This window comes from Sparus aurata, chromosome 6 (assembly GCF_900880675.1).
Source record: "Sparus aurata chromosome 6, fSpaAur1.1, whole genome shotgun sequence".
NCBI lineage: Eukaryota > Metazoa > Chordata > Actinopteri > Spariformes > Sparidae > Sparus > Sparus aurata.
In genome coordinates this window covers 32601304-32610692 of record NC_044192.1, presented here as the reverse complement: position 1 = coordinate 32610692, position 9389 = coordinate 32601304, and the positions used below count along the sequence as shown (strand labels likewise).

The window sequence follows — 9389 nt, the reverse complement described above, 5'->3', positions numbered from 1 at the left end:
GCGGCTCGTAAACTCCTACTCCTCACATTTAAAGTCGACTTCTTTCGGTTTCAGAAGCAGACGTTCTTGCTGGTTTTGCGAACGAGCTTCAGATCGTGAATGTCTGTGCGACACGAACCTATCTTTGAAAACACGTTCACAAGTTGTTTTCGACACTCACACACGTATCAGACCAGTAGCAGTTACAGCCATGCTGCCGTGATTAGAAACATCTCTAGAATAGGAGTCACAGCACTGTATTGATTTGTCAGACGCAAGAGCCTGAATCAGTGACCAAAATGCCTCTGTCTCTGTCCACAGAAAGCATGAGCCAACTATGTTTTAAGCCTTCATCTTCAGAATATACACAATGCGCTGTTTACTCAACTGTACAACTCGTCATTATGCAATGCTCGCAATTTCGCGCTGTAATGGCTCACATCTGAGGCCACTTCTTAAATCCGGTATGTCCTACAGCCCTTGAAGGCAGCGTTGGATTCGCATCTTGAAACGTGAGGACTTTCTAAAGGGTAACTCCGCAAACACTAAGATGTGTTCACAAGTCTTTGGGGGTACTGAAGCAAATGTGGAAAAGGTAGTATAAAGCCCTTTTGTGGCTCCAGTGGAAGATGCATGTAGTCTGATAAATGTCCTCCAGTGACAGGCCTACATCACTCAGAGGAGAGGTTACATTGAGGGCGATGCGGCTGAGCTAGATTTTGAAAAGGAAGAAGAATGTGTGGAATAAAAAAGGAGATGTCTGGTTTTGCTTTATTGATTTCAACAATTTGTTCTTAAACTGCCCGTAATGAGTGTTGATGTTGCACCATGCAGTTTTGGTGAAAACATTCAAACTAAGAAGTTTAATATTTACACCATTAATGAGGTGATAATTCAAACTCAGAAATATCTATTCTCTCCATAAAATAACTCAAAAAAGCTGCTCTCAGAGGAGAATAAGGTCCCCAGCACAGTATTTGAAGATACAAAGGTGGCAGGTGTGTGAAAATTGTGTTATCCTTTAAGGTCAGTTTATTTAGGCATGAAAAAAATCAAGATCCTGCTCAATGGAGGACAGCATCGTGAATGTAACTGATGATTTGAGCATGCGAGAGTAAACTACATTTGAGCCAGCAATAGATTCTCACTTGTAATGATCAAAACTGCTCGAGCTCCCTTTTGGCAGTCTGAATCCCTCGAGCGCAAACTCATACTGAGAGCAGAGCATCACCTGTTCAGTTGAGCCGGAGGTGAAGGGTCAGCCTTTACCTCTCTGACTCTAGATGAGAGTCAGTCACCATAGCTACATGACATAGTGGATGTAGTGGATAGAGGGATTTCTGAAGTGGATGTGGGTTTTATTTAATTAAGACTTTTTTTCGGACTAATAATAATTATTAGAAAAACACGAATGAATTGTCATTGCCACGTCCTAGCGTAAAGCTTAACTTGACGCTCTGTGTGGTTTGTTACACACAACCATGTGCAGTCGTCACAATGTTCATCACATGTCACGGACTACCAGTCAGATTAACAGTAGGAGAGTGCTGCCAGGTTCAAACTCTACGGAAGTCAGTCAAGAGTGAAAACATATTTTCTACTGAGAATAGCCATCAGTGCCGTTCTTTGCTCTCCTTTCATGAAGAATACTCTCCATTTCTTCCAACCGATGCTAGCAGCAGCTACTCTAACCTCTTGAGGAGTCGCCATTATTGTTTTCAAACGCTTCCCTCTGTGCTTGTTGCCACACCTAAATCACATCCCCAGCTCCCAAGCTGCCAGTGGCTCCTCAGCGGAGACTGACACTGGCCAAAAGCCCATAGCCCTGGAAATAAGTTGGCATTTTTGCACTTCCGGCTCCCTCGTGTTGAAGTCAATGTTTTTTTTTTTTAATGGGGGTTCAGTTAAATCCCTGATTAGGACTGTTAACAAAACCTTAATATATGTATTACGTTTTGTTCTACGATATAAAATACGTAAGTAATTAGCACACTAAGAATTATAAAGCATTGACACAAGCCCTGTAGCTAATGGGTGGCTAAGTGTGACTACAGAGGTGGTGACAATAAAGTGCATCATGCCAGACACACAGACTCATCTTCTCACAGACTTCACGGATTACACACAAAAAATAACAAAACACAAAAGAGTCTCCATCACTCTACACTATCCTAGCTTGTAGCACATTGTAAAAGGTTGCTTATAACACTTTTTTAAGCAGTTTTAGGCCATCTTTACACCTTCAGTTTGGTTCATTTGGCTCAGAATCGGTATGTGTTCTTGTCCATTTAGTTCTAGCCTATAACAAATGAACCAAGAGGTTTAACAATACGTCATATGGGCTGCAAGGTAAATCATTCATGGGACAGTTTTGACAGTGTTTTTCAGCATCATAAGCATTGCATGGCCCCACTGAGGTAAGATCAAAATTGGATATCTGACAGATTTATGACATGATTTGTATTACAATATCACAGAGGTCTAGTTGCTGTGTTGTCACAAAATTCCTCTCGTTTCAGTGAAGAAGCACTAACCACGGTCTCAGTTCAGGTGTTTGGACCAAGTACATTTGACGGCTTTCACATCATCATAATATCTGCAGTGTGTTTACCTTCACAAGCAGCACCAGCATCTTTAGGATGTCCACAGTTGTGGGACCCTTATTCCTGATGTGCACAGTCTGTTATCGGGCATGTCCCAGACAATGAAGGTTGTTGACCCAGACTGGTTCAATGCCCCGTCCTAAATGTGCCTTTTTTTGGTACTAACTGAGCCCTGCCACAGCCCAGCTGTTGACAGACCACCTGTGCATCATTCAGTCACCAACTGTTGTCACACACTGGCCCCCACTGGCCGTTGTGGAAGATCTCCACGCTGCCCGAGCAGCTACTGTTAGAGGACTACCATTCTCAGATGGTGATGGCGGGCTGTCTGCACAGAGCCCAAAGGATACAAAACCACAACATGTACCCAAGCACGACCCTGCTATTTGTATAAGGAAACCAACTGTATACTGTATGATAGCTGTGGAATCTGCCCTATTGGAGATTCATATTGATATGTTCCATTAATATCCTAAAGAGACTACTCCTGTTTGAACATCAGAGATTCCACATCACCCTGGCTGCCTCCAGTGCCAGCTGCACTCCATTTAAATGGGGCTGTCTGCCCCTTCTGGTATGCGACATGTGGCACATCAGCGTGGTTAGATGTGGTACTGAGAACGCGAGAGTGGGGCTCTGAGGCCTTCTGTTGGAATGCCATTAAAGTCAATATTGAATAAATAAGTTAATACATACATACATAAATGAAACCAGAGATAAATGAATATGCACATTAAATAATTACTAGCCAAAGAAAAAAACAACCACAAAGTAAATAAATTGGGCATTATAAAATAAAGGTCCCTTTAAATAGATGAATGTGAGATTGTGAAATATAAGTTCCTTAAAAAAATAAATAATAAAAAATAAATAAATAAATATATATATATATATATATATATATATATATATATATATATATATATATATATATATATATATATATATATATATATTTATTGTACTATACTGACTGTTTTATATATTCATTTACATATGTATTGCCCCATTTATCTATTTATTTCATGATTTATTTCATTGGCATGTTTAGTTATTCCGTATGCTTATTAATCTATTTAATGACTAAACTAGCATTTTCATAACAGTTTGACTATACCTTGAGTATACTTGTGTACTCACAGTGATACAAAAATGCATATTTGGATAAAAAAAAAAAGTGTTAACACACAATATACGGCTATACAATGCTGTATGCTAAATGTCATAGAAATGCATAAATAATTGAGGAATTAAGAATTGATTTGGGAGAAACTTGATTGTGTTTTGTTTTGGTGACCAACAGTAGGTGGCGGTAATGTGTCGACATCTGGCGGGCAGCCGCTTCAGACCAGCTCAGAAGAAGATGCCAAACAAACATGTCAGGAAGGGAAGTGGAAGATAGCCGAGACGCCGGCGGTTCAGCTGATAAAAGTGTTTATCTGGAGAGTACTCCGTCACCGACATCGCCTGGAGATGAAAGCTCGGACAGTCCTGCACCTCAGTACGCTCAGGACCTGAAAAGCGTGCTGGTCACCAGCGTTTTAAACCTGGAAGAGCTGGACGTAGACCTGTACAGGTAGCTGGCTGACGTTCGGTGCTTTACCTGAACTTACACTACAATAAAACGATGAGGGGTGTATAGTGGAAGATACCTCGGTACTTTTAATGAAGCCGAATTTTGAATGGAGGACTGTTGGTCGTAGCTTGACATTTTACATTGCGGTATTGCTATTTTTACCTAAGCAAAGGGTCTGAGTACTTCCTCTTACACCACTGCTGTTGAGCCAATATGCTTGTTGTTTCATTCAAACAAAACATGTCTGTCTGTCCAATTACTTTCACTTACACTGGGGGTTAATGAAGCTTATAAGGTTTAGTTTTTGCACATTTATACTTGAAGGAAAGATAATATTCGAAAACAGCAGTCAGTATAATGTCTAATTATTATACAACACCGCCATTAAGGGTTCAAAGGTTCAAAGATTGAACTACAGCCTGAAAAAGGACAGCATCTCTCTGGCAGCATCTATTGTATGGCTACTTTATTTGGCTGCGATAAATGTAGGTATGGGGTACACTTCTGTGACCTTTGGAGACCACCCAAACACAAAAATCACCTTCACTATCTAAGCATCATCTAGTGAGACCTAACTGCATATGATTCAGGTGTTTTTCTTTTCTCCCCCCCCCCCCAGAGGGACACACCACTGGGTGCCTCGCAGTCAGCGTCTGTTTGGGGGTCAAATAGTTGGTCAGGCCCTCGTAGCTGCTGCCAAATCTGTCAGCGATAACCTCTACGCCCACTCTCTCCACTGCTACTTCGTACGAGCAGGTAAGATGAGGCATTGTTTTAAAAGGTGCTGCACAGATATCAAAAACTAGGGGTCACATTTGATGCAAATGAACTACAATATTGGAAAATACAGCAGACTGTAACAGTAGTTGCGGTTATAATGAACCATATGCTTTGCCGTGATGCTTTTTTTTTTTTCAGCAGTTGTGAGCATCAAGTCCGGCATAACATATAGTGGAGGACAGAAACCTTAATCCACCAATCATAATCCCATTAGAATCCTTGGAAAGACCAGATAAACTGGCCACGGTCGGTGGTAGTTTCTGTTCCCTCATAGCTTTTTTCTTGGTGTTTTTGTAGGAGATCCGAAGGTTCCAGTGCTGTACCAGGTGGAACGCACGAGAGATGGCCGCAGCTTCACAGTACGCTCCGTGAAGGCCATCCAGCATGGACAGCCCATACTTATCTGCCAAGCGTCCTTCCAAATGTTGCAGGAGAGTCCCCTGCAGCACCAGTTCACTATGCCGGTGGTCCCCCCGCCCGAAGACCTCCTCACAGTAGAGGAGCTTATTCATCAATATCTCAGGTAAATCTGCTACAATCAGTCAATCAAGAATATACATTTTTTTTTTTTACCTATGTTGATGATTTGTTGCTGCTTTGTTGCTGCTTTTCTTTGTCAAATCTGATTGTGACTTTTGAACGTAAGGCTGCATGTAATAGTTGACAGCTAATCAATGCCTTTTTGCAGCTCCAAAACCATTTGAGTAATATAGTATAATAGAATAATCAATAATGGCTAGAATGGCACCCAGTGGAGCACTTCCCTCCACCAAGGCGCCGATGTTCCCTTTAATTCAATCAGGCCTAATCCATTATCTCACTCATGGATACCAGCCACCTACTTATGCCTTATTTTTTTTCATCAAGGGCCGTGCACTCTTCCCTGAGAAACTGTAAAAAAACAAACAAAAAAACAAAACAAATGGAAGTGTGTAAAAGTGGAAAAACAAGTGAAAAGAAAGAAAGTGATTTAAAAAAGCCTGGATCCCTCCCTGCTCAGGGCCTCTCATCCTCCATCTGAGTTTTGTGGAAATCCGTTCAGTAGTTTTTATGTAATCCTGCTGACACAGCAACAAACAGACATGGGCAAAAACGCAACCTCCTTGGCGTAGGTAATCACCGTTAGTTGCAGCCCTGCCCTCAGGTAGAATAACCAGCTATTTTATGAGTGACAAAACAACATGAACAAGGGACTGTATTCAAATGTAGTGAACAGCGTTCAAGTATACACACCAAGAAAAAAACAGGGAGGCTCAGTTATGACACGTATTTTCTTCTTTTTTTTTTACAGTAAACCAGACCTAGCAGAGAATGCAAGACAAGGCCTTAACAAACTGCTGGCTGATGAGGTGCCCATTGAGATAAAGCCTGTCAACCCGCCACTCTTTTACGGACGCGCTGCAACAGAGCCGAAGAAGCTGTTCTGGGTGCGAGCACGAGGATATATTGGTAAAATGCAATAAGTGCGCATAGATCTTTTACAATTTCTTTGCCCTTAAAGTTTTTAAGTAAGCATTGCATTCTGGTTGGAAAAAATGTAATAAAAGATATTAATTGGCATTGACACTACACCAGGTAATTTTTTTAGGGTATTCTCAATTCTACTATTTTGGGCCCCCTCTTCAGATTAAATGACTGTTAAAGTTAAAACAGGATACAGCATATAACATGATGACTTTATACCCAAGAAATAGAAAAAGAGCACATTTTAACATTAAATAGCAAATCATTTCAGTACTACACAAATATAGAAAATACATGCAAATATGAAAATACCTGAATATGTAAATTTAAGCAAAATATAACGCATATAAAAACAATCTAAGCAGTATTTGTGTATGCATTCTGTGTGTGTTTATGTAGGTGAAGGCAACATGAAGCTACATTGCTGCGTTGCTGCTTATGTATCAGACTATGCATTCCTGGGCACAGCGTTGCTGCCTTACCCCAGCTACAGGGCCAGGTTTGCGGCCTCCCTGGACCACGCCATGTGGTTCCACAGCACTTTCCGCAGTGATGAGTGGATGCTGTATGAGTGTGAGAGTCCATGGGCAGGTCAGTATGTTTTTCACTTCCTATCTGCTGTACTTCATTTGCTTTGTCTGCCACAGCATCACGAGCAGGCCTTTTCCACTACAGGAACTGAAAGACCCTCAAACCTCGGCTTCCCATGACCTGAACCTGCAATAACTCTTGAGATCTGGTTTACAGGTTCTGCCTTGTTGCTGTCACAATGTTGTCATCTTTACGCTTTGGTTTGTGTTGACTTTCAAACATCAATATTGTTAAAACAATAAAAGACCCCTATCTGTATTAGGAGGTCAAGAGAATGAAGCATAAAGAGAGCTCATGAGACTGACACCGGATGAGATCGCACCCTGCTGTCCAGCTCTCCAGAACTGCTGCTCCTGTGTATCTGCTTTCTCTCTATCACTTCTCAATCTAAAAGAAGACTTTCCTTTCTGATTTTTTTTTATTTTCTTGAAGAAAAAAAATAAAACGACGCAGGTTTTGGTGCCCCATTACTGGAATAAATGTGTCACTACTGGAAATGTTACATCAATTTAAAAAAAAATGCGAACACTACCTGGAAGTTACTTGGAGATTAAGATAAAATTGAATTTACTCCTTATCTCCATAAATAGATTAATTCCGAATCATATGACTTCAGAATCTGGAGGCAAGGGACAAGATTATTTGAAGTATTGGAAGCCTTTGGCTTTTTCCGTTTGAAAAAGCAGAACCTGTGACAGTGACCACACGCTGAACAACTGGTCCTTCTGTTCCTGTGGTAGAAAGGGCCTACAAGTAAAGGAGGTCACACATGGTCATACAGTATATTTCTATGTATTTAAACGGGGGTTTGGTTGTTGATTTATTTAGCAACATCTGCTTTGACATTGGTTCACCCTTTAAACTAAAACTACACTTGCTAAACTAAAATAACCTTAAGAATGTTTAGGTATGAAGTAATAGTGCAGGATACTTGTGTGTTTTGTTTGTCATATTCACTACTGAAATATTGGTGTAAAAGCAGATATTTTTTATTGTTAGTTTAGTAGAAAATAGAACAGCTTACCCATGTCAGTCATCCTTGTCAAAACCTTGGATATGACAATTTTCTGTATTCCTGGTTTGAGCCTACTGTGCAGCTTGTGTTGTGTCCCATAGGTGGCAGCAGAGGACTGGTTCAAGGCCGACTGTGGAGAAGCGATGGGGTGCTGGCTGCCTCGTGTTCCCAGGAGGGGGTCCTGAGAGTGACGCCTGTCAGAGAGTCCAGCAAACTTTAAGCACATTCCCAAGATTTAGATTGTTTTATTTATGTGTAACTAATTATACACCTTATTTAATTTTTAGACAATACATTGTTAATATGATAACATTCATTTATTCAGAATGTGCAGAAATGAAATATATTTCCAAACAACAAATGTAATGGTCATGATGGATGATTAATTCTCATTTGTTAGCTGAGATGTCTTTAGAGCTTCCTCTTTCCAAAAAGCTACAAGTTACCAAGTCGACTCCATTAGTTTTCATGTTTAGTCATGCTTGTATGTCAAATTCTATGTCAAATTGTACTGCAAAGACTTGGCTTCACATCAGTGCACAATAAGACATTAAAAGCATGGGATTATATTAGTGTTAGAGGGTTTGTAATAAAATAAAATAGTGGAAAACTGCATGCCACTGAGCTTTGTTGTGAAAGGAAGAGGAAAATTTTAAATATGTAAAAGTTCTGGAAGTAGAAATTGAGATGGTATAACATTTGTATGCCCGTCACATACGCTGCTACCTGCAACAAGCGTATCTCAGTGGGAAGGAAGGATCTGCCTTTTAAAGAGAAGAAAAGGGGGTGAATGAGTTGCAGAGCAGGACAGCGAAGGAAAAGAACGCCCTGATCCACCAGTGGAGGGAGAAAAAAAGTTAAATTATTGTGGAGTAGGACTTTAAAGTAGATGTACAACCTGATCTATGAATGGAAAATGAAATAATTGCAATCATTGAAGAGTGCGACAGCCTGGAAAACGTACAGTGTGTTCTTCTAAAAGAGACCAAAAAGGCCCTCCTCATAATGTCAGCTGGTAACTTGCAGCATGGCTAAATTTGAGGGCGTAGAAGTTTTTCTTACAGCTACAGATTAAATGATAGTGTGAGGAAAGGAAATATTTTTACACCTACTTTTCTCACTAAACAGCAAAGTACATACATCACAACTGTAATGAAGTGTTACCAAACTAAGACGAACTTGAAGGAGCTATACGTAATTTCATTTTCTAAGTCTCATTCCGAAATCATCAAATGACGACGCTCTGGGATTCTAGGACGGGTCAGCCTCCATCCCAAAGCATCAGTTTTAGACTGAGGTTGGAGTGAGACTCAAAAAATTTTTTTTTTTTTTTTTTTTTTTACAAATAGCACCATTAATTGCAACACAGTCTAGTAAGCAG

At 40.4% G+C, this 9389-nt stretch overlaps 1 protein-coding gene across 1 annotated transcript; it reads left to right on the top strand.

Moving 5' to 3' along the window:
* Positions 1-3915: 3915 nt before the first annotated feature.
* Positions 3916-8623, top strand: acot8 (acyl-CoA thioesterase 8). The gene is made up of 6 exons (XM_030418716.1): positions 3916-4158; positions 4778-4914; positions 5236-5461; positions 6230-6387; positions 6802-6993; positions 8110-8623. Exons 1-6 carry the CDS (start codon positions 3959-3961, stop codon positions 8226-8228), a joined length of 1032 nt encoding a protein of 343 aa, XP_030274576.1. The 5' UTR covers positions 3916-3958; the 3' UTR covers positions 8229-8623.
* The last annotated feature ends 766 nt before the right edge of the window (positions 8624-9389 follow it).

What these genes read in the sequence shown, in the direction of transcription:
- acot8 (XM_030418716.1), top strand. Translation starts at nt 3,959, where the DNA reads ATGTCAGGAAGGGAAGTGGAAGATAGCCGAGACGCCGGCGGTTCAGCT. An exon ending in CTGGACGTAGACCTGTACAG is followed by an intron (nt 4,159 to 4,777) that starts GTAGCTGGCTGA and finishes CCCCCCCCCCAG; the next exon opens with AGGGACACACCACTGGGTGC. An exon ending in CTTATTCATCAATATCTCAG is followed by an intron (nt 5,462 to 6,229) that starts GTAAATCTGCTA and finishes TTTTTTTTACAG; the next exon opens with TAAACCAGACCTAGCAGAGA.